This window comes from Aspergillus thermomutatus (assembly GCF_002237265.1).
Source record: "Aspergillus thermomutatus strain HMR AF 39 chromosome Unknown NODE_43, whole genome shotgun sequence".
NCBI lineage: Eukaryota > Fungi > Ascomycota > Eurotiomycetes > Eurotiales > Aspergillaceae > Aspergillus > Aspergillus thermomutatus.
The window spans coordinates 18,615-41,725 of record NW_020798092.1 but is presented as its reverse complement, the minus strand read 5'-3'; the positions used below and the strand labels follow the sequence as shown (position 1 = coordinate 41,725).

The 23,111-nt window shown below is 50.7% G+C and overlaps 6 protein-coding genes across 6 annotated transcripts; 5 read left to right on the top strand and 1 right to left on the bottom strand.

The window, feature by feature from the left end:
- Positions 1-1,254: 1,254 nt before the first annotated feature.
- Positions 1,255-2,877, bottom strand: ALP2 (S8 family peptidase; the record flags this gene model as incomplete). The annotated part of the gene is made up of 3 exons (XM_026758505.1): positions 1,255-1,434; positions 1,503-2,441; positions 2,509-2,877. 3 exons carry the CDS (start codon positions 2,875-2,877, stop codon positions 1,255-1,257), a joined length of 1,488 nt encoding a protein of 495 aa, XP_026616353.1.
- A 1,542-nt stretch (positions 2,878-4,419) lies between these two features.
- Positions 4,420-12,456, top strand: CDV56_103996 (Beige/BEACH domain protein; the record flags this gene model as incomplete). Its single annotated transcript, XM_026757615.1, has 8 exons — positions 4,420-5,103; positions 5,878-6,919; positions 6,983-7,344; positions 7,409-11,407; positions 11,463-11,768; positions 11,839-12,051; positions 12,129-12,293; positions 12,346-12,456. The coding sequence occupies 8 exons, from the start codon at positions 4,420-4,422 to the stop codon at positions 12,454-12,456; spliced, it is 6,882 nt and encodes a 2,293-aa protein (XP_026616352.1).
- An 861-nt stretch (positions 12,457-13,317) lies between these two features.
- CDV56_103773 (sedoheptulose-7-phosphate:D-glyceraldehyde-3-phosphate transaldolase TAL1) lies at positions 13,318-14,666 on the top strand (the record flags this gene model as incomplete). Its single annotated transcript, XM_026757392.1, has 7 exons — positions 13,318-13,356; positions 13,440-13,458; positions 13,525-13,536; positions 13,599-13,717; positions 13,775-13,939; positions 13,994-14,377; positions 14,430-14,666. The coding sequence occupies 7 exons, from the start codon at positions 13,318-13,320 to the stop codon at positions 14,664-14,666; spliced, it is 975 nt and encodes a 324-aa protein (XP_026616351.1).
- Positions 14,667-15,789: 1,123 nt separating this feature from the next.
- sod1 (superoxide dismutase SOD1) lies at positions 15,790-16,888 on the top strand (the record flags this gene model as incomplete). Its single annotated transcript, XM_026757167.1, has 5 exons — positions 15,790-15,802; positions 16,264-16,443; positions 16,496-16,647; positions 16,704-16,800; positions 16,866-16,888. The coding sequence occupies 5 exons, from the start codon at positions 15,790-15,792 to the stop codon at positions 16,886-16,888; spliced, it is 465 nt and encodes a 154-aa protein (XP_026616350.1).
- A 604-nt stretch (positions 16,889-17,492) lies between these two features.
- Positions 17,493-20,366, top strand: CDV56_103172 (putative transcription factor (Snd1/p100); the record flags this gene model as incomplete). Its single annotated transcript, XM_026756791.1, has 2 exons — positions 17,493-17,630; positions 17,847-20,366. 2 exons carry the CDS (start codon positions 17,493-17,495, stop codon positions 20,364-20,366), a joined length of 2,658 nt encoding a protein of 885 aa, XP_026616349.1.
- Positions 20,367-21,109: 743 nt separating this feature from the next.
- Positions 21,110-22,707, top strand: CDV56_102897 (SEC14 family lipid-binding protein; the record flags this gene model as incomplete). Its single annotated transcript, XM_026756516.1, has 4 exons — positions 21,110-21,378; positions 21,471-21,612; positions 21,700-22,080; positions 22,147-22,707. The coding sequence occupies 4 exons, from the start codon at positions 21,110-21,112 to the stop codon at positions 22,705-22,707; spliced, it is 1,353 nt and encodes a 450-aa protein (XP_026616348.1).
- Positions 22,708-23,111: the final 404 nt, after the last annotated feature.

Genomic DNA, 23,111 nt, shown 5'->3' with positions numbered 1-23,111 from the left:
CTGCCGTCTTTGGATCATTTACTGGAGCATTCTTGCTGCATTGTATGTAATGTACAGATACAAGCAACTTTGCTGGGATACATTCCAGCAAATTGTATTTCTAGCCCATGACAAGATCCCAAAACAGTCGTGACTATTCACTGTAGCGAATGGACCTTCCCAAGTATCCTAGCATGTATATATGTTGGGTGTTACTTCCACACTCCACCCACCCTACCTCAAGCCCAAGGTACCAGGTCACCAAACACATGATCCAACTCCTTAAAGATCGTCCACGTAGATACCCTGATCCATCAATCCCATGCCCACCCATTTTCATTTCCAGAGATCACACCACCCACCCCCCAGACGTTGACTTAAGTTGCATCCTTGCGATACTAAGCTCCCGAGATGAGTCACAGCGCACCAGAAATCACCAGACGAATGGGGAAGATGCTTGTGCTTGTGCTTGTGCTTGTGCCACTACCTACGCTAAGGGCTTCTTGTGTTCATGCGGCTCTGTTTCAAGTCGCACAGGACTGGCTTCGGTTGGGCTGAGCAGATGGGTGGTGTGTGGCTAGCGCAGTCCCAGAAATGGTCTGTTTTGGCTCTATTTTGAGTCATTGTTATGTCTTCCCGTATTCTTTCTTCGTGGGTCAGGTATACGAGATCTTACTAGCTGACCGAAAGTCTTTCCATTCAAGGCTCATGGGGCGAGTAAATTGGGCACTTTATAGATCAGGGACTATATATATCACAAAGCGATGAGCCAACAACCGTTTCTCTGAGCTACGATGGTTGCCTTTTGCTCGAGGGAGTATTCAGAATCGATCTCGCCCTTCAGTAGGAGAATTGAGTAATCTAGAAGAATACCATATGAAGTGCCGATGTCCACTTGACACATCCTTGTGTGAGTGCTGATTTCGAACGATTTGGTCCATATCCCATCAGCGACTACGATCAGCTTCAGAGCTCGAGACCATTTCATGTACAATTGAAAAGATGCTGAATCTAAGTGGAATCGCGCATTCTTAAATTGCCAATCTGATGAAGCGCACAAACAAATCCTCTAAATCAGTTGTCAAAAGTAAGGGCTGTGGACGTGTATACTACGGTAAAAATGAGAGTAAATAAACGATGTGATGCAATCAATGCATCGACAACTACATAAAGCCAGAGCAAAAGACAAAAACCTGCGCCAGTGTTCCCTCATCAACGGCCCGTTCCCGAGTCCTATAAGATGAATGCATGCCCTTGAACCATGAGACTCCACATCTATGCAATAGCAGCATCATGAATCTCGCTGTAGATGGCACCAAGCTCGTCGGTGAGGAGTTTCTCGGCCTTGTGAACAAGACCCTCGAAGCGATCCTTGACGGAGGCAGTGACCTTGTAGCCGCCATTTGCAACGATGTCGCTGTAGTTGGAAGACCCGCCACCGTTCCAGGCAAGGAGCTACAGAAGTTGTTAGCTCTTTTCTTTTTCACACTAGTACGTCCGGATCACAGAAAATGCAAACTTACGTTGGGAGTGTCGGATGGGATGTCTGTAAGGGCACCCTGCGTAGCAATGGCGATGATATCCTTCTTGAGCTTCTTAGGAGTGAGCTCATCCACAGCAAAGGCAGAGTCCTTAGAAGGCTGCAGAGACACAAAGTAAGCCAGCAGACCGGCAATGTGGGGAGAGGCCATCGAAGTGCCGGAGATGGTGTTGACAGCATGCTTAGAGCCAATCCAGGTGGAGAGGATGTTGAGGCCAGGAGCGAAGATATCAGTGCACTTTCCATAGTTGGAGAAGTAGGCACGCTCATCCTGGAGCGTTGAGGCACCAACAGTAATGGGGTTCTCGGCAGCTGCTGGAGAGTAGTTGCAGGCATCGGCGTTGTCATTACCAGCAGCAACAGCGAAGTGGAGACCAGCTTCAACACCGGCATTGACAGCAGCTTCGAGCGTCCTGGACTTGCCACCACCAAGGCTCATGTTGGCAACACTGCCCTTGAATCCCTTGATCTTACCGTCCTTGGCATCCTTGGCCTTCTTGATGTGAGACTTGACAGCCCACTCGACGCCGGCTACGACATCGGACATTGTACCAGAGCCACTTGATCTGAGGACCTTGACGGCGTAGAGGTTGGCCTTCTTAGCGACACCATACTTCAGACCAGCAATGGTTCCAGAGCAGTGTGTTCCGTGACCATTGCCATCAGCGTCCTCATCATTGGTAGGGATGGTCTTGCCCCACTGAGCACGACCTTCGAAGTCGACATGGTCGACGTTAATGCCGGTGTCAATGGTGTAGGCGTCAACGCCCTCACCGCCCTCCGATGCGTACAGGTACTTGTTGAATGTACCAAAGGAGAGGCTGTCACGATGAGAGATACGGGCCAGACCCCAAGGAGCGCTCTTCTCGACGGTGTGATCCTCCATAGTGTGGACCTCGGAGTCCTTCTCGATATATTCGACCTGGAATGAGTCGGATTAGCTATGGCTCCATGCAGTATCTACTTAAGAGTTCATTCAGGCCACTTACATCGGGGTGTTGGCGAACTTGCTCAATAACATCTTCATGGAAGTGCCCTGAGTAGCCCACGAGCGAGCCGGCGATGTCGAAGGTGTTCTTGAGGCCGAGATACGCCTCCTCACCGAACCCGAAGAGGGACCGTTTCCTCAACTCGACCCGCTCGTTCTGAGCACTGTGGATGTCCTGCACCCAGGTGTGATGGGCAGCCGCCGACTCAGCATTGACGTGCTTCTTGAAAACAACGATGTAGGAGTCTGGAACCTCTTTGGCGTTCATGGACGAGAGGACGGGGGCAGCTCCATTGTGGATGGAGTCCACGACAACGGGGGACGCAGCCGCGAGCAACGGGAGCAAAGAAAGGCCGAGATAGCCTTTCATGATGGAGGACTAGGACAAAGGTCGGGAAACAGTTGGAATAATAAGACGAAAGATGGAATAGGTGGTTGACGATGGATGAAGGAGAGATGAAGGATGAAGATGAGGATGGGGGGAGGTTGGAGTAGAAGAAGAGGAGAACTACCTACTAATGGACTCCTCAGCAGGCAAGGGCAGCGGAGGATGATGCAACCGGGATACGGTAACTTACAGCAGATGACCTGGAGCCTGCTGGAGAACACAGCCTGACTGGCTGTCGATCAGCCCTGATTAGCGCGGCGGGTACTGTAAGACCTGGGGTATGGCGGATGGGTAACGAAATGGTAATGGTATGAATCATGCACATCATGATATGGTGATAAATCCCAAGGTATCCTATCATGGCACGTACTTTACAGTCCCCCTCAACCCAGAAAGATAAGAGCACTAATTACAAATTGCCCTGTATTCGTACCTGTGAAAGGCTACCTAGGTAAGGTACCTAGGTCTGTAAGGTACTTGTTGTCTGGTTGTGACTCGGAGTGAGGCGTAGCTGGGTGGAGAAGGCTAGCTACCTAGGTACTACTGTACTAGTAGGTAGGTACTTCCATTCTGCCTATCATTCCTTATGTGCAAGGCAGATATTAAGAGTGACTCAATCATGATAAGTTGACAAGCTCACTAGCTCGAGATGACGCTGAATAGTAGATGCCCTTTTGCTAAGTGTTCCCTGTAACTGGGTAGGTATTTGAGGTTAGAGATCATACACTGCAGGTACCTGTAGTATATTCAGCCATAGATAACACTCCAGGTTCCCGCGCAGCAGAGTTTCAGAAGAGCAATATATCAGTCAAGTCGCGTGCTCTCTTCGTGCTCGCCTGACACAGATATGAGATATGAGATAGCCAGGGAGTAATACCTATGGTTGATCGACATGAGTATTGTTACCAGGTGCCCGCCCTGGTAACGGGAGTACGTAATACCTTACATCTTACATAACCTAATAATTCCACGGACCTGAACCCACCAAGAAGAGTCGATGATAAGGACTCCATGCTTATCGATACCGATACCTGTCCAATAATAGCTATCACACAGGAATGGCCACATTCGTCACCTGATGGTCTCCGCTCGAGGAAGGAAGATTGGACACTCACCTCAGCCACACATTTCGGTTTGGTGCGTTTCCCCGCGGTCGTGAGGAGAGAGGAAGCTTTGAGCGGCATCGGAATTGAGCCAAGTATCATATCTGATAGCTTTGTGAGAGTGTGTAAGTAAATATTCGAAACTGAACAATTCCCTTGACATGGTAATCTGACACAAGCTATCTACCCCTCGTTAGATTTCAGTCAACAATATCGCACAGTTACTCGTCTGCTGACCAGCAGGTCCTCGCTTGATTCATCCAAGGTATCGTCCATCAGAGGCACCGCGGACTAAGCCGACTTGGTAGTAGACCACATACCAATGCAGACCGCCTTTATCATCACGCCAAGTGCAGGTTCATGGTGTCTGATGGTCGTTGGCCATCAGGTCGATAGTCGAGGGTAAAGCTTGAGCGGCGAGATGAGCCAGCCTACTTTCAACCTCTCTCCCTCCACTTCCTCCTCGACTGAACGATCAGCTGCCGCCGCCGGATTAGCGCCACTTATTCAAGAGCTCAAAGCTGCCTGCGATACGTGCGACAAGCAGACGTTTGCCTCGCAGCAATTTCATACCGCGACTGAATCTTTGCTGCGTCTGCGTCATACCTTCCTTGATAACGATCGTCCAAGGGAAGCCCAGGAGGCGTTCCGACATCTTTATGGCTTCGAGACACTACTGCAGCTCGCGAAGAAGCTCTCGGAGCTATACGAGCCGACAGAGTTATCAGCAGAAGAGAGAAGAACTCTCTTGACCCTCTACAAAGATGCTTTGGCTGTCCTGGCTGAGAGCTTGAAGGGGAATTTCGGGAACAAGCGTTACTTTGCGAAACGGATATCGAGCGGGGGTACAGCAGCTCTGCAGGAAGCACTGGACATAATAGCCCCAAAATTTAACAGCGCCCAGGGTGATACGGAACAATTTTATGGTGGCATCCTGGCCGCGGCTCTCTGCCAGGAAGCGGTCGCTGGTATCTTCACGACACTCAACACGAAGTTTCAATCAGTCGAGGAACTGTTTCCGCAGGATGTTAAGGCGGAAGTCGATCGACGCATGGGGAGCTCGGAGACCGTCGAGGTGCCCGAACTTTTGGGACCGTTTCTGAAAGTGTGGTTGAAGCAATCGACGTCCCCTCATTCTGACTACAGAGTTCAGAGGCTAGTTTTGCCTGCCTGCCTCTGTCAGTTGGCTTATCAGTCTCAAAGAAATCTTACAGCGCTGCATGCCACTGGGATATTAAGTTCAATACTGCCTGTTCTGTTTACTAGTGACCGCCCAGAATCAGAGAGAATACTATACCAGGACCTGGCTCAACTTCTCTGTGCTCAAGGATTGACTAGTCTGGAGGATGCGGCTACCTTGTATCGGAAAGCACATGGCTGTGCAAGAATGCTGCGATTCCTCGTCGACGTTCTAAAGTGTTCCAAAGAACCCCCGTTGATACAGTTCGACATGTCACTCCATGGGTATTCCTCCTTAGAGTTTTCGACTTTGGGTCGACCATTCCCTCCTGTTACTTCCTCAGGTTACACTATTGCAGTGTGGGCCCGATTTGATAGGTTCGATCCAAGTACACACACTACAATATTTGGTGCCTTCGACGCTAGTCAATCATGCTTTTTACTGGCGTACCTCGAGAGAGACACTCGCAACTTTATTTTACAAACTTCAATCAGAGGAACTCGCCCTAGTGTTCGATTCAAGTCGATAGCTTTCGAACCAAACCGTTGGTACCACATATGTGTGGTTCATAAAAAGCCCAGGCCGCCATCGCACTCCCGGGCTTCTTTGTTCATTGACGGCGAATTTGTCGAACAATTAAGGATTGACTATCCGTGTGTGCCCGTATCTAATACTCCTAATCGATTGCCACGTGTGCAGGCATTCTTTGGCACCCCCCAGGATTTGGCCATGAAACTTGGAAAGGCCGTATCGGTATCACGCTGGTCCCTGGCGAATGCAGTCCTCTTCGAGGAAGCCCACAGTGATGATATGGTTGCTGTCTTTTACAATCTGGGGCCTCGGTACTTTGGCAATTTCCAAGATTGCTTGGGCTCTTTCCAAACCTATAAGGCCTCCGCGACCCTTAACCTGCGAAACGAGCACCTGCACCCTGGCAAGGAGGAAGCGTCAGATATTGTCACTGCGATTCGGCGAAAAGCAAGCGTTCTGATCCGTGAAGGGTCGATCTTGATTAACATCTCACCCATGTCCGTGCTAGATGATGACGATAATAACCACATTGACGAGTCTCAGCTCGTCAAGAGTCTTTCAAGGAAAGCCATCAAGAATCTGCATCAGTTGACGAAGGCGGGCGGCAATGCAGTAGCTGCCAATGGGGCCGTTCCCTCGTTGAACGACGCTTTGACGCAGGCTCATGGTATGGGTATTCTGACAGGGGATCCAGTTGTTTCAGTCCCTCATTCACTTGACGACGTTAGTTGGCGCATCGGAGGTTGTGCGGCGGTGCACTTGAGCTTGGTACACGCCGCTAAAACCACCAAATGCTTAATCCTTGCGGTTGAAGCGTTATACGAAGCTGTACAGGACAATTGGCGAAATAGTGAAGCGATGGAAAGGGAAAACGGATACGGGATTCTTGCAGCGATACTTCGAGATAAATTTGGGCTGGGGAATAGCTCTGCGACAAGTAAGGCTTCTAGCATCTGCTCCAATGTCGAGGAACAGTCTGCCTTGGGTCTTGAGCTTCTTCGACTGACTCTCAAATTCGTTGGATACGATTTCGAGCACCCCAACCGATCGATAATTACAAATCCACTGGCCTACAGGGTGTTGCTCGTGGACCTTGACATTTGGAGACCAGGGGATTCCGCCCTACTGAGTTTGTACTACTCTCAATTCACCACATTCGCTGGTGAAAGTAACTTTCGTCGGTTCAATGCAAAACGTCTTTCTCGCATGCGTAGGTTCATAGCTCTCCCTTTGCTCCTTCGACACTTCTTTTTCTCGCTGACGATTTCTCCAGGGGTCAACAAGAGGTTACTGGAGGCGCTCAAGGGTGACGAGTTCTCCCCTGAATCCCTCCGTCTTCTGATTTCTGCTTTCCAATCTCTCATGGAAAGCTGTCTTTCTGCAGAGCTCTTCCGTTCCTTGGCTCTCTTCATCACTTCTGCTATTCATAAGACCAGAGAACCGAGCAGACTCCAGAAAAAGAAGAGTTTGAGGTTCACCGCTGGTTCTCAGCAGATTGCAGCATCGGCTGAGCGAGGGAACTGCGTATCAAGCACAAAAATAGCAGTTGAGATGCTGCGAATGTACTCTTCTGTTCTCTGTGATTCTCATGACCTCATACCGCTCAAGAAGTTTGCGCGTTCTGTGACGAACAAGGTATGACAAAAAAGTCTCCCCATGTTTTGTTTCAATCGGCGATCCTGACATTTTGCTTTTAAAGTGGCTCCTGTATCTCATTTGTGAGGATGAACCTGAAATCGTTGCTCTTGCGACCAAGATCTTAGCTCGATTGATAGTCAGCCATGGTGATGTTTACAGCAAGAAGTTCTCTGAGAAAACTGGAGGCTACATCATCATGCGACATCGTCTGAGAAGCTGGTGGAAGGTACCCGCCATATGGTGTATTTGTCTCGGCATTCTGTTTGGACTCGACGTTGGTGATATGAAGTTGAATCAGCCATTTAATCGAGCAGGTTTGATCGAGATCCTATCTTCGAATGGCCAGCCCCGAGTTGCTTTTCCTGAAATCCTCCCCGTACTCATGGAGATGATGCAATTGGGATTACAAAGTGTAATATCAGTCGACGAGTTGTCTTCTCCTGGTGTCCATGGCATCAAGTCTCTGCGAGGGTCCCAAGTTCGGCTTGAATCTCCTCCGGCGTCCTTGTCTACACGGGTGACTGAATTGACAAAGCAAATATCTCTCTTGGACGCGGTTGTTGGGTTGTTTGCTGATTTACATCAGAAATCAGCCGATTTCCGGGACTTTGCTGCACAGTCTGATTACATTCAGTGGTTGCTATATGTGACATTTCCGGTTGTTGTTGGTTCGAACATTTCAACCTCAGATTTCGAACTCAACTCTCGTGCTGCTAAAAGCAATTCTCGTGATCATACTTTACCTGTTCGACCGCGTTCAAGTGGAACAGCAGGATTGCGCACCACAACAGTTGAAGGGTCTAGCAGTCGTGATGGACAAGCTGGCCCATTGCGACGTGGATCATCTTTCATCCTCGTTTCATCGGATAAAACCAAGTTCTCACCTTCCTTTGCACGTATACATAGAGCTTTCATACCGCTCGGGCTCCCTCCTGACATGGCAGCTACAAACCATCCTCTTGTGCAAGCAATCCTGAGTCTAGTCCTATCTGTCTTCTGCGATCAATTGCTGGAGCGAAAGGACTTTTCTGGACTTGGGTTATACCTCAAGACGCCGACGAGCTCTCTTGAACAACAAGCGTATTTTAACTCCTGGATATTACGGAGTCTCCTTTCCAGACTGCGAGATGTTGCACTTTCCAAACCGCAACTTCTTCTGGAACCACGAGCGCTTTCTAATTTGGGACGTTTTGCAACCCATATTGGAGAAGCAGTATATGAGGGCTGGTTCGTTGACGGCACAACTCATGCCCTCGAATTTGCAGGCGCAATCCTAGAATATCTCCAGCAGTCGGATGTTTCAAGTTTAAAGAGTGTAAGGCTCTGTAGCCAAGCCGTCACATCCATACGGTCCACTCTGTTCCGTGTTGTTCTGCTCAAATTATCAGAAGTGGATGACCAAGAGGCCTGTGAGTTCTTAAATCGTTTGAGCTATTGGCAAGTGGTCTTGCTTTCTGAAGGCGAAATGCCATCGGATTACCTGCAGCTGTTGTGCTACCTTCTCTACACAAAATTGATCAGCCAAGATCGGGACATTCGCCTTGCAGCAGCGAGCTTGTGGAGAGTCATTCTTGTGCAAAAGCCCGCTGAAATGTCTACTATTTTGAGTCAGGCGGCCATTCCCTTGCAGAGACGACTCTCTGATGGCTTTGAAGCACTTGTAGGCATGGAGGACAAAGCTTTCCTACAGTGGGTCGATGACCATCAGGACGATCTCAATCCAATGTTTCTCGGGTTGCTGTCCAGGTCATGGGAGACTTTCGTCCAAGAAGAGAGCGCAAACATTGACCTCTCAAGCCGTGCAAGAGGTTCCAAGCGCCAGGAGAAATTGCGACATTGGAATCAATTAGAGAGACTCAGTGAAGAAGTGACGCGTAAACACGAAACAACCTTTCCCCATTGGGTCTCAAACATATCGGCGTCTGAGTTTCTGAAATATCAACGAGCGCTGCAGGATCAGCAGGATAACTCTGTATTCATGTGGACCGCATTTTCTCACATGACCATGGATCTAAGGCGGTTTGGAGGTGTTCTTTCAGAAGACAAGGATAGGAAATGGCGTCTAGACCAGACCGAAGGACGAAGCCGTATGCGACTTCGAATGGTTCCAGATGAATCTGGAGAACGGCAAGATTATCAACCGAAAAGGAAAGCATCCGAACCCCCAGCTATCAAAATCGACACCCAGGCGCAACCATCATCCAACGGTAATACAACGGGGTTGACACCTACGGTCTTGGCCGCAGAGAATATGGACAACAATCAGCAGGATGTCCACTCGGATAGTAAAAGCGTCCTGGAAGAGAGCTTCGAGATGATCGATGATCCTAAAGCTGACCTCGAAGAGTACGAAGACAAAAATAGAAAGGTGATGCGAAGTCTGCATCGTGGCGATCAGGTCGAAAATGTATGCAATATGTCTCGAATCATTGGCTTGGAAGCATGCGAGGGCCTGTTGATCCTTGGCAAAGACAATATCTATATATTGGATAATTTCTTTCAAAGGTCGGATGGTGAGATAGTGAACGTCTGGCAAGCACCTCCGGATGAGCGTGATCCCTACGTTCGCATGATTGCCGGCAGAGAATCCTTTGAGCGTAAAACACAGGAACACGAAACCAGAAGCTGGAAATGGTCCGATCTGATCAGCGTTTCCAAAAGACGGTTCCTTTTCCGTGATGTCGCTCTCGAGGTCTTCTTCACTGACGGTACCAGCTACCTGCTGACGTTGATCTCTTCGCGAGCCCGAGATAATCTATGCAGCCAGCTCGCGAGCAAGGCTCCGCAAGTGACGGGGAGTGCTGGCCACTCGCGGCCGGAAGACGTGTGGAGATTTGAAACCCTTCGAAGCCAGGAGGATGCGCCGCAGTCCCTCGGATCCAAGTTTGCCAGTGTCTTCGGTCACTCGCCTGTGCACCCGGCCACACGGAAATGGAGCAAGGGCGAAATATCCAACTTCCATTATCTCATGTTGATCAACACGCTCGCCGGAAGGACATTTAACGATCTGACACAGTACCCAGTCTTCCCGTGGGTGCTGGCAGATTACACTAGCGAGGAATTGGACTTGACAGACCCCAAAACTTTTCGTGACCTGTCAAAACCTATGGGATGCCAGACACCAGAACGGGAGGCTGACTTTAGGGAACGGTACCAAGCTTTCGCAGAAATGGGCGACGGGGACTCTCCGCCGTTCCATTATGGAACGCACTATTCCTCTGCGATGATTGTCTGCTCGTACCTCATTCGTCTGCAACCTTTCGTAAAATCATATCTCCTCCTTCAGGGTGGAACATTCGATCACGCTGACCGTCTCTTCTATTCCATTGGAAAAGCGTGGGAATCGGCCTCGCGTGGCAACATGTCGGATGTCAGAGAATTGACCCCCGAATTCTTCTACCTTCCAGAATTTCTCGTCAACTCTAACAAGTACGATTTCGGTCTCCTTCAGAATATGACAACAGCTATCGATTCTGTGGAATTGCCGCCGTGGGCTAAGGGCGATCCGAAGATCTTCATCACAAAGCATCGGGAAGCGCTGGAAAGTCCTTACGTGACTGAGAATCTGCATCATTGGATTGATCTCGTTTTTGGCTGTAAGCAGAAAGGGGAGGCGGCAATTGAGGCAGTCAATGTCTTTCATCATCTTTCATACCAAGGGGCGAAAGATATTGATAACATCGATGACCCTGTGGAACGGCTGGCCACAATTGGTATCATACACAACTTTGGCCAGACACCGCACCAAATTTTCACTCGACCTCACCCTCCGAGAGAAGATACACGGCATAAAGTTCCACGACTCGACCGCCTAGCTGAATCGCTTACACAGCTTCCTCTTTCCCTGCTTGGTAAGGCTCCTGGTCTGTTGCGGTTCTGGTCTTGGGCGCTAATGATGGATAAAGATATCGGAGAACAGGTTTCGACCTTGTCGATGAAGCATGACCGCTTGCTTTGTGCTGCTCCGCTCAGACTGAATATTCCGCCCAACTACGACAGATATATGGAGTGGGGATTTTTTGATGGAAGCGTTCGGTTCTACTCTGCAGACAGCCGGAAGGTAACTATACGCATGATACTGGATAGGCTGCTGAGGGGTGTACTAACAAGCACAGATTCTTGGTCATTTCGAGCATTTACATATTGGGCAATTGTCCTGTACGATTTTCGCAGACTCCCGGACATTGGTCACCTCGGGCACAGATTGTGTTGTCTCAATATGGACATACAACTCAACTGCCAAAACTGTAGACTTGCAGCCCGCAGGATCTCTTTTTGGACATCGTACCCCTGTCAATGTTCTCGCCGTCTCACGCTCGTTCAGCGCCCTGCTTTCCGCCTCCACAGATGGCCAGATCATACTCTGGGATCTCAATCAGCATGCTTTTGTCCGAGAGCTCCCAGCTAGCGGCCCAGTTGATGTAAGTGATGTCTGCCGACTAATAATTCAATCCTGCTATTCTCGACAAAGGTTGGTTGACCTCTGCCCAGTGTGCCCGGATAAATGACGTGACGGGAGAGATTATGGTTTGCCGCGGAAATCGTATCAGTATCTATACACTGAACGGGGCGCTGTTGCTCGACCAGGACGTGTGTGAATCGATTGACGACCGTGTCATGTCCTGCGTGTTCTACGAAGGCGTGAATAATGAGTGGCAAGAACGCGAGCTCATCTTCACAGGTCATAGAAAGGGCGTTGTCAATGTGAGATACCCTGACTCTTTTCGATCGAGCCATCCTTTTTTCTCCACTCGGGTCGAAGGCTAACGTGCAACCTCAAGATATGGAACAAGATTATTTGGGACGGACGTTTTGAGTTGGAGCTGATTCGGCAACTTCATCACATTGACAACAATCGAGACAATGGAGCCAATATCTCCGCAGGAATCAGCTGCATTCTGGCCCTCCCTCACGTGGTGTACACAGGTGATGAGGCTGGAAGAGTGGTAAGTCTTTCGACAGTCTCTATGAGATGACACAGTAAGCTTATTTCGTGAGCCAGTACGAGTGGAATTGCGTCCAACGCCGTTGAAGATTTTCGCAAAAGAGGTACTCTACACAATCGCTTCCTACTCGAGCATGTTGAGCGACGATACCACCGGGCAATGAATGGTTTTCGCGCCATCTGGCCGTCTTGTCTTTCACTGTTATTCAGTCACGAGTTGCAAATCGTCTTGACCGTATCCTCTGATCAGTCATGGTCCGAGGAGGGATGACTGGACCCTATGTATATAGTATCAAAATCGAAATATAGATAGACGGGAGGCATGCGGCGGCTATTTTGCTTTTTGAGGGGAAAACAAAAGTTGTTTAACCGTGATTTAGTTTGCCATTGGCTTTTCGGTGAAGAAAAAGGGTACCTAACCACCTAGACTACTGGAGCATGGCTCAGTTGGGAGCAATGAGTGGAGCGCCCATGAGCCATCCGGACATCGGAGCACTCTGCGCCGAGAAAACACCTGGTTCGAGAAGGGAAGGCAATAGGGAGAGGGGGATAATTTCTGATGACAGTGGATGGAAGAGAGGTGCTCCTAGATCGGCTAATTTCTTTTGTGTTGGAATGAGGAAAATATGAAGACTAGTATCTAAATATGTGCAGATGTGATGATGGATGCTGACCGGTTATATGTGAAGAATCATGTCATCCATGAGGCATAGCGTCATAGGCCGCACCTCCCCCCCCCACCATCCCAGTGTCCCACCATATCCAGATTCTATTCCCATAGATTCATCCCACTTTACCAGCGGAAGTCTCTCGCCCGCCAATCTCCCCCCCTCTCCTCCTGTAGTGAGTTAGTAAGTACCTTAGTACTTCAATTCTCCTTTCGCCACGTCTTCCGCCTTCGATCTTCTTTCCTTCTAAACTCAGTTCATATCATTCTTCCATCTATCACTTATCACCTTTGACATATCCAGATTCATCTCTCCTGTGTTTGATTAGCTTGTCTGTCTTCCTCACATTACATCACAATGTCTTCCGCTCTCGAACAGCTCAAGGCCACTGGCACCGTAAGTTCAAAGTCAATTATTTCGTGGCCTTTTGCGCCACATCAGGATGGGATCGCTAATCACTAGGTATTTCATCTAAACAGGTTGTTGTCTGTGACTCTGGTGAGTTCTTTCTGTTGTTGCGGATCGATGGCTGCAAGGACATAGGCTAACAGCACAACTCTCTAGGTGACTTTGCCAGTATGTTTTCTACGTCCCAACAATATTGTTCAGAGTTGTATCCGATATTGACTACTCTGCAGCCATTGGCAAGTACAAGCCTCAGGATGCTACTACAAACCCCTCGTTGATCCTGGCTGCTTCCAAGAAGCCCGAGTACGCCAGCCTGATCGACGCTGCCATTGAGAAGGGCAAGAAGGAGGTCCGTCGCTCTGTGAATGGCCGCGTGATATTGATCTGTTACTGACCCTCCCGACAGGGCAAGACTCTTGACGAGCAGGTCGACGCTACCCTCGACAACCTTCTCGTTGAGTTCGGCAAGAAGATTCTCGAGATCATTCCCGGCAAGGTCTCCACCGAGGTCGATGCTCGTTTCTCCTTCGACACCCAGGCTTCCGTCGACAAGGCCCTTCACATCATCAAGGTACGCCGGACTTGACCGAATCAACAGACCACGAAACATAGCTGACTTGCGCAGCTCTACGAGCAACAAGGCATCTCCAAGGATCGTATTCTTATCAAGATCGCCTCCACCTGGGAGGGTATCAAGGCCGCCCACATCCTGCAGTCTCAGCACGGAATCAACTGCAACCTGACCCTCATGTTCTCCCTTGTCCAGGCCATTGCTGCTGCTGAGGCCGGTGCTTTCCTCATCTCCCCCTTCGTCGGCCGTATCCTGGACTGGTACAAGGCTGCGCACAAGCGCGACTACACCGCCGAGGAGGATCCCGGTGTTAAGTCCGTTCAGAGCATTTTCAACTACTACAAGAAGTTTGGCTACAAGACCATCGTCATGGGTGCTTCCTTCCGTAACACCGGTGAGATCACAGAGTTGGCTGGCTGTGACTACCTGACCATCTCGGTATGTTATCCGTCTTCATCATCGCCGGACGAAAACTAACCTAGAGGTGTAGCCTAACCTCCTCGAGGAGCTGTACAACTCGACCGCCTCCGTCCCCAAGAAGCTCGACGCCACCAGCGCCGCCAGCCTGGACATCCCCAAGCGCAGCTACCTCAACAACGAGGCTACCTTCCGCTTCGACTTCAACGAGGAGGCCATGGCCGTCGAGAAACTGCGCGAGGGTATCTCCAAGTTCGCTGCTGATGCCGTCACCCTCAAGGAGCTCCTCAAGCAGAAGATCCAGGCTTAGATTGGGAAACTGTTGATCTGTCCTACTGTTGAAACCTGTTCCTTTTCCTGCTATCGTCTTTCTTTGTTTAAATTGGCGACATTAAAATTGGCCTCGTAGATATGAATGAATCATGAAATGAATTCTCCTAATCATTAAAATGGCATGGCAGATTTCTATTGATATTTATCTTCTGGTACCTTTAGTTGCTATCTAGGTAGGCTTGGTAGAAGGAAATGTTCCGAGCGAATGGGCGGGGGACGCATGCTCGGAAAACAGCTGTTAGAGAGCTGTACCTACGACACCCGAGGTATGCCATTTGGAACTGGGGTGCTTCCTCTTATTCGAGGAGGCGCTGTACTTCTTAGATGTTGTATGTACTTATATCTAAAGCTCATTACGAACGCCATACAAATACCGCTGAGATGCCAGAATTATCCATGCTTTGGTGATTGACAGCTTGTTCTTAGTGAGAGCGTCTACAAATGATCACGGGATTATGGGATTAGTATTGACTGCGAAGTGGCACCGATTTCCGTGGTCTGCCGCTCTCGCTCAGATAGGAAGTATTTGCACTGACAGTCGAGACCGAACGGCTTATGAATCGATCTCTTCACAGAATGATAGTTTGTACAATACAGTACACGCTCCGAAGTAAGGTACCTAGTGAGTTGTCCTAGATCGTCGACTACACGCAGAGTACCTACCTACCTACCTACCTATGGCGCTATGAGAGGTAATCAATGCTCTTTGCAATGATAAGTAATACACAAACAAAACATCATTCCGACCACCCCGCCAGCAAAGGTGGGGAGGGAAGCCATTTCATCGCTTTTGAGAGGCCAACAGCTCCCAAGGGTCCCAATGAGGAGGGGCAGTCGAGGACGGAAAGCAGACGAAATTGGACAGATTGGAAACCTATCGAATTGAATGTTACTGACATACTCCATACTGCTACATCCTGACCTAGGTGTGAGCTAGCTTCCTCATTATTAGTACGTAGTAGTAGAAATTACCCCTCGTCCCAAGGTTTCCCTCTCGATTTCTCCTCCTCGTCCATCTTCCATCGTCATCTCTGCCATCAACTTCCTCGAATCTCTCTTCTAGTCATCTTTTTTACAAGACACAATTTCAACCCGTCAAAATGGTCAAGGCTGGTAGGTGATTTATTTGCTCTTATATTTCCCTTCGTATTTTTCATTGGTTTCTGCCTTTCGATGGGATCCACGATCGACCGTGGCCGGGGACCTTGAGTGAGCACATTTGAGCACCTTGCGATCCAGCCATCGTCAGCTTCCTGGCCTATCATCCGTCGTTGTTGGTTCCCGACTCTGGGGTAAACGAGCATGCTGGCTGCTGTTGATAGATAATGGATGCTGCTATTCGCTCCTTGCTCGCTGCCGATGCTTCCAAGGTTGTTGGCTTGCTCCGGGCTACATGGCTAGTGGGAACCGGGAAGCTATGGACGGGTGCTACCTTATCTGATGCACCAGCATCGATGGAGCTACTGCCATGATCATTGCAGTTTGAGCGATCCGAACGAGCTTCTCCCGTTTTCTGGAAGCTTTTCATAGTTGTGCTGTTCCTACCTTTGCAGGATGACTAACCTCTTTCTCAGTTGCTGTCCTCCGTGGTGACTCTAAGGTCACCGGCACTGTCACCTTCGAGCAGGCCGACGAGAACTCTCTCACCACCGTCTCCTGGAACATCAAGGGCCACGACGCCAACGCTAAGCGTGCCTTCCACGTCCACCAGTTCGGTGACAACACCAACGGCTGCACCTCCGCTGGTCCTCACTGTACGTCTTCTTGCCAGTGGCTTCTATGTAACCCAGAACTGACCGATGCTAGTCAACCCCTTCGGCAAGACCCACGGTGCTCCTGAGGACTCCGAACGCCATGTCGGTGACCTTGGTAACTTTGAGACCGATGCCGAGGGTAACTCCGTCGGCTCCAAGCAGGACAAGCTTATTAAGCTGATTGGTGCCGAGAGCGTTCTGGGCGTAAGTTTTGCGGACTGTGATGCATGGAGTTGACAGTGAGCTGACAACAACGTTAGCGGACCCTGGTCGTTCACGCTGGTACCGATGACCTTGGCAGAGGTGACACCGAGGAGTCCAAGAAGACTGGTAACGCTGGCCCTCGTCCTGCCTGTGGTAAGTGCATCTCAGTCTATAGACACAAAAGCGGATGTACGTTAATCTATTGTCTCGTCCAACAGGTGTCATCGGTATCGCCGCTTAAGCGCAAATCAACCTGGATTAACGTAAAAGGCTTGGATCAGAATCAGGACTTTTTTCAATCATCTTCGGGATGGGAAGGAAAAGCAACAAAAGCGATATTTGTTCAAGTACCAGGAGGAAGAAATGCAGAAAAGGGGTTTTGCTCTTGACTCCCAGCTGTTCAGATCTACTCCGTAGATGCTGGATAGGATTCATGAATTGATGTCCTCTTATAATGAAATATTCGCCTTGAATTTAGCTATGAAATCCACTTGACAATTGAATGAGCCAGGATCTATAAACTATTCACTCATTCCAAAATCTCTTACACTGTTACACACTTAGCCGAATGACACCTATCGCCGCTGGAAACTGCCCCTGGCCAGACTACCTCTTAGCGGCTTCCCCCCACAGAAAGTCAGGTGGCCCCAAACTGGAAGCTCTCCTCACTCCGACCTGATTTCCCCATCAGCCATTGCACATTCTCTCTTGTGTCTTTGCTTTTTCTTACTTCTAAATTGTGTTTATACAAAATCTCTTTGAATCGATTCATTGTTGCTGCAATAATCAGTTTCCCTTTCCCGTCAATCCCTTTATCGTCCCAAGTCTTCTGTGGCTTCCTCAGCATGCCTCTGGAAGCCCGCGTGAAATCTGTCCTGTCGGGCGACACTGTTGTCCTGTCCCATGTCACGAACCCTGGACAGGAACGCACCCTTAGTCTCGCATATGTCTCAGCTCCTAGACTGAGGAGAGAAGGCGATGAGGTGAGTCGGAGAATTTCTGAGATTCAATTGTTGTCCCTCGCTTTGTTGCCGTACAATCCCCATACTCTGGTGTCTGGAAAGGTGGCCTCTACTCCCGCCCATTCCAGCTCCAGCAAACTCAATTGGCACATTTCCGAGTCCACATATTACCGTTCAGAAATGCCTTATGCTCTTTCATTGATTTGCTGTTCTGAATGGCCGCTGACTCTTCTCTAGCCATACGGCTTCCACTCCCGGGAGTTTCTCCGCGAGGTACTCGTGGGTAAAGTAATCCAGTTCCAGGTCCTCTACACAATTCCTACCGGCGCCAAGCGTGACTACGGCACGATCAAGCTCCCCGGCTTTGATGCCTCCCTGCCCGATATCAGTGTGCAAGAAGGATGGACCCGCGTCCGTGAAGAGGCCGGCAAACGTAGCGACGACTCCGAAGAGACACTCGCATATCTTGAGCGACTCCGCGCTCTGGAGGACCACGCCCGTACTGAAGGCAAGGGTGTATGGGCCGGAGCGGATAAGGGTCGTACAGAGACTAGCTATGAAGTCGACGACGCAAAAACTCTGGTTGATGAGTGGAAGGACAAGCACCTCGAGGCCATTGTCGAGAGAGTTTTGAATGGAGACAGGCTAGTATTGCGCCTGCTTTTGTCGCCCGAGGAACATTTGCAGACGGTCGTTGCTGTTGCTGGAGTTCGGGCCCCGGCCGCGAAACGGGTCAATGCTGAGGGCAAGGAGCAGCCTGGTGAACCCTTCGGGGACGAGGCATATCAGTTCGTCGAGACGCGGCTTCTGCAGCGCAAGGTTCAGGTGTCCCTTCTCGGCGTCACTCCCCAGGGACAACTGATCGCCACTGTCCTCCACCCCAATGGCAACATCGCCAAGTTCCTCCTGGAAGCCGGTCTTGCCCGTTGCTTCGATCACCACTCACCGTTGCTTGGAGCCGAAATGGCAGCCTTCCGGCGCGCAGAGAAGGAGGCTAAGGATAACAGGAAAGGCGTGTTCGCTGGACTTGTCGCCACGAAAGGTCCTGCTGGCGGGGCCGCCGATCAGGATTACATTGTCAGCCGAGTGCTGAACGCAGACACTCTGTTCCTCCGCAACAAGGCCGGTCAGGAGAAGAAGATCAGTCTGAGCAGTGTTAGACAGCCCAAGCCGTCCGATCCTAAGCAGGCGCCTTTCCAGGCGGATGCCAAGGAGTTCGTGCGCAAGAGGCTCATTGGTAAACACGTCAAGGTCACAATCAACGGCAAGAAGCCTGCGACTGAGGGTTACGAGGAGAGGGACGTCGCAACAGTGATTCAGGGCAACACCAATATCGCTCTCGCGCTTGTGGAGGCTGGCTATGCTTCGGTCATTCGTCACCGCCAGGACGACGAGGATCGCTCCCCTGACTATGACTCACTGCTCCTCGCCGAGGCGGAAGCTCAGAAGGACGGAAAGGGAATGTGGTCTCCCAAGCCGCCTAAGCCCAAGCAGTACCAGGACTACTCCGAGAGCTTGCAGAAGGCCAAGATGGAAGTTTCGATTCTGCAACGTCAGAAGCGTGTCCCCGCCATTGTGGACTTCGTCAAGTCAGGATCTCGGTTTACCGTTCTTGTGCCCCGGGAGAATGCCAAGTTGACCTTGGTCTTGTCCGGTATTCGTGCACCCCGCTCGGCTCGCAATCCTGGTGAAGCAGGTGAACCGTTCGGCCAGGAAGCCCATGACTTGGCGAACAAGCGCTGCATGCAACGCGATGTCGAGATTGACGTTGAAACCATTGACAAGGTCGGTGGCTTCATCGGCACCCTGTATGTCAACAAGGAGGACTTTGCCAAGGTCCTTCTGGAGGAGGGTCTGGCCACGGTTCATGCCTACTCCGCAGAGCAGTCCGGTCACGCCACCGAGTACTTTGCAGCTGAGATGAAGGCGAAGGAGGCCCGGAAGGGTCTGTGGCACGACTGGGATCCAACCAAGGAGGCTGAGGAAGCTGAAGAGGAACCTGTCAATGGTAGCAACGGCGTTGAAGGTGAGATTACCGAGCGTCGCAAGGACTACCGGGACGTGATGGTCACCTATGTCGACCCCGCATCCGGGAAGGTCAAGATCCAGCAGATTGGCACGGGCACCTCTGCCCTGACCGAGCTGATGAGTGCCTTCCGTTCTTTCCACTTGAACAAGGCCAATGACACCCCGCTTCCTGGCCCACCCAAGGCCGGTGATTTCGTGGCTGCCAAATTCAGTGAGGATGGCGACTGGTACCGTGCCAGAGTGCGTCGCAACGACCGTGAAAAGCAGCAGGCAGAGGTTGTATATATCGACTATGGTAACTCTGAGATCCTCCCATGGTCCCGCCTCCGACCCCTGAGCCAGCCCCAGTTCTCCGTCCAGAAGCTCCGCGCTCAGGCTTCGGACGCCGTGCTCTCCTTCGTGCAGTTCCCCGTCTCCGACGATTACCTCCAGGATGCCGTCAGCTATCTTGAGGAACTGACGTATGGTCGGACATTGGTCGCCAATGTCGACTACGTCGCTTCTGATGGAACGATGCACGTTACCTTGTTGGACCCTTCCGTGTCGAAGAGCCTCGACCAGAGCATCAACGCCGAGATTATCCGTGAGGGTCTAGCCATGGTTCCTCGGAAGTTAAAGGCCTGGGAGCGTGCTGCCAGCGAGACTCTATCTAACCTGCGCAGCGTCGAGGACGAGGCTAAGCACGAGAGACGCGGTATGTGGGAGTATGGAGACCTCACGGAGGACTAAGTGGTGGGCACCGGCAAGGGGAATGCCTTCCAAGCTTCGGACTTGGGGGAATGGATCAATTGTACATCTATGGGCAAGGTAAACTGCATCCATATCTTTGAAAAATTGGCAGTTCTGTTTTGGGCCAGTCATATTCTTCTGTATTTCTTGATGATATCCCTTAGCCTACAGCATAGGATGTCCCTGGAATGGTTCTAATAAGAATAAGCAAAAATGAGGCATTTGATACAGTCATTCGTCCGGTTCTGCCTTCATGACCTTGGTACACGCTTGTCATGCAATTCGTAGTGTTTCTCTTGATCTTATTCTTCGCTGTGATGATTGACTGCATAATGGGATTGGCCATTTTATGCTGACATAATCGCGCTTTATGCAGTGCAGCAAACAACTTCTTTCCGATGACTTCCAACAGGGCAAAAGAACTGCTCTCGGTCCTTAACTGCATCCACTTTTCGCAGCTGGATTTGCGTACTAGCCATCGGTGCATCGCTGGAATTCTACCTTATTTGAAGAATTGCTGACGCAGTGAGGACTAGCAGACCGCCAACATCGCCTTTCTCGGACATCCGGGCTTGCCGCGAAGTAAGACGAAGCGCTGTTTACTCATCAGCAACAAATTCCCCCGCGACCCTTGCTTTCGCTTTCTTGTACCGTGCATCATTATCTAATCAGTCTGGGGTAAAGAAAAAGAGAAATCGAGTGGAGTCTCACTCCCAGCGCGAATCCAGGCACCGACTTTCAGAATGCCTTTGTGGCGTACCAAATCCCACCACAGCCAGGCGGAGAGCGATGCCTCCTCGACGCAACCGGCCGAATTCGGCGAGAACGACCCGGCTGCGTCGGCTTCCCAGGCGGCGGGGACAGCATGGCTCGCTGGCCACCTGAATCACCTCACGCAGGACCAGGAGGAGAAGTTGAAGGAGTTCAAGGCGCTGTGTGAGCGGAATGGGTACTATAAGCCTGAGGGGCAGGGTGAGGGTGGAAAGGCCAGTCATGATGATGCGACTATGCTGTGCGTTTCCCCCTGTTCAAGTCTTCGTCGATTCTAGTGTTGGATCTTTGTGGAGAAATAAATAGCATGCTGAAGGGTGCTATTACGAGCAGGCGGTTTCTGCGCGCGCGCAAGTTCGATGTGAATGGTGCTTGGGGCCAGTTCAAAGATACAGAGGACTGGCGCCGGGATAATGCCATCGAGGAGCTATATGAGAACATTGAAGTGGAGTCGTACGATGCCGCGCGACGGATGGTGAGTTCGGGGAACATTTACGCCCTGTTGCTGCGCTGAGTTCGTTGATGAACAAGTTGCTGACCCTGGTTCGCGGTATGGATACAGTATCCGCAATGGACGGGTCGTCGGGACCGTCGCGGTATTCCCATTTATGTGTTTGAGATCAAGCATCTGAACAGCAAGAACATGGCGGCTTATAATTCCACGATGAATGACCCCGCCTCGACGGCGGAGACGCACCAGTCGTCGACGGTGCCGCAGCGCCTGCTGCGCCTTTTCGCCCTCTATGAGAACCTCCTCCGCTTCGTCATGCCCCTATGCTCTCAGCTGCCGCGGCCTCACCCCGAGACGCCGATCGTCTCCTCAACGAACATCGTCGATGTCAGCGGAGTTGGGCTGAAGCAGTTTTGGAACCTGAAGGGGCACATGCAGGATGCGAGCGTGCTAGCTACGGCCCATTACCCGGAGACTCTGGACCGGATCTTCGTACGTGTTTCCCTTCCCCCCACGACCTACCTATATTTACTCAGCTGTCTAACATCTACCTCCAAGATTATCGGCGCCCCCGCCTTCTTCCCCACCGTCTGGGGCTGGATCAAGCGCTGGTTCGACCCGGTCACCACCTCTAAGATCTTCATTCTCTCCGCCGCAGAAGTAACACCTACCCTCACCTCCTTCATGGACCCGTCCAGCATCCCCAAGCAATATGGCGGCGAGCTTGACTGGCAGTGGGGCGATATGCCGAATCTCGACGAGCCCGCCCGCGAACTGGTCGGCGGGCTGGAGACACCACCTGCCGAAGGCGAGAGCAAGCCCTCTTTCACCAAGGGACCCGTCCTTTTCAAGGGCGACCACGTCGAAATCCTGGGCAAGGTTAACGGCAAGAGCAGACAGAGTACCGTGCCCGTGCCTATGTCTGCTAAGCAACAAGAGAACACGAATACACCGGACACAGAATTGGAGGCCAAGATGGCTGCTACGAGCTTAGCGCCAGCATCATCATCCGCAGAGCAATCCGACGTTCAGTCCGAGAATGAAAAGGTGGCGTTGGAGAACGTTGCCGCGGAGGTTGCTAGTGGGAATGCTCAGGCACCTCAGACGGTATCTGCTTAATATCATCCCCCCTCTTTTTTCTTTTTTTTTCATTTCACTGGACCAAGTCAGGATCAGTGGCTTAATCTACATACACTAGGCGTCAATGGGCGATCACATAGACCGATCACGTCGAACGGGGCATGTCATAGAAATACGATTGCATTTATTTCTTGTTCAGTCTTTTGTTGCAGATGTTCATTTCGCATCCTGAAGGGCTGTCGAATTCGCATACGTCAATTAGTGTTTGCTATCGGCGGGGTCCAATGCAGCATCAACATCGTCAATGGATTATCAAGAGCATCTTCCGAGTCCGCTTGTTCTATTGAGAGTACCTTGCATTATTTATTTCTCTATGTCTCATCAGGTTAGATTAGGTCAAGAGCAGTGCAATAAACAACAATCATGAAGAGAAGTTATATAGC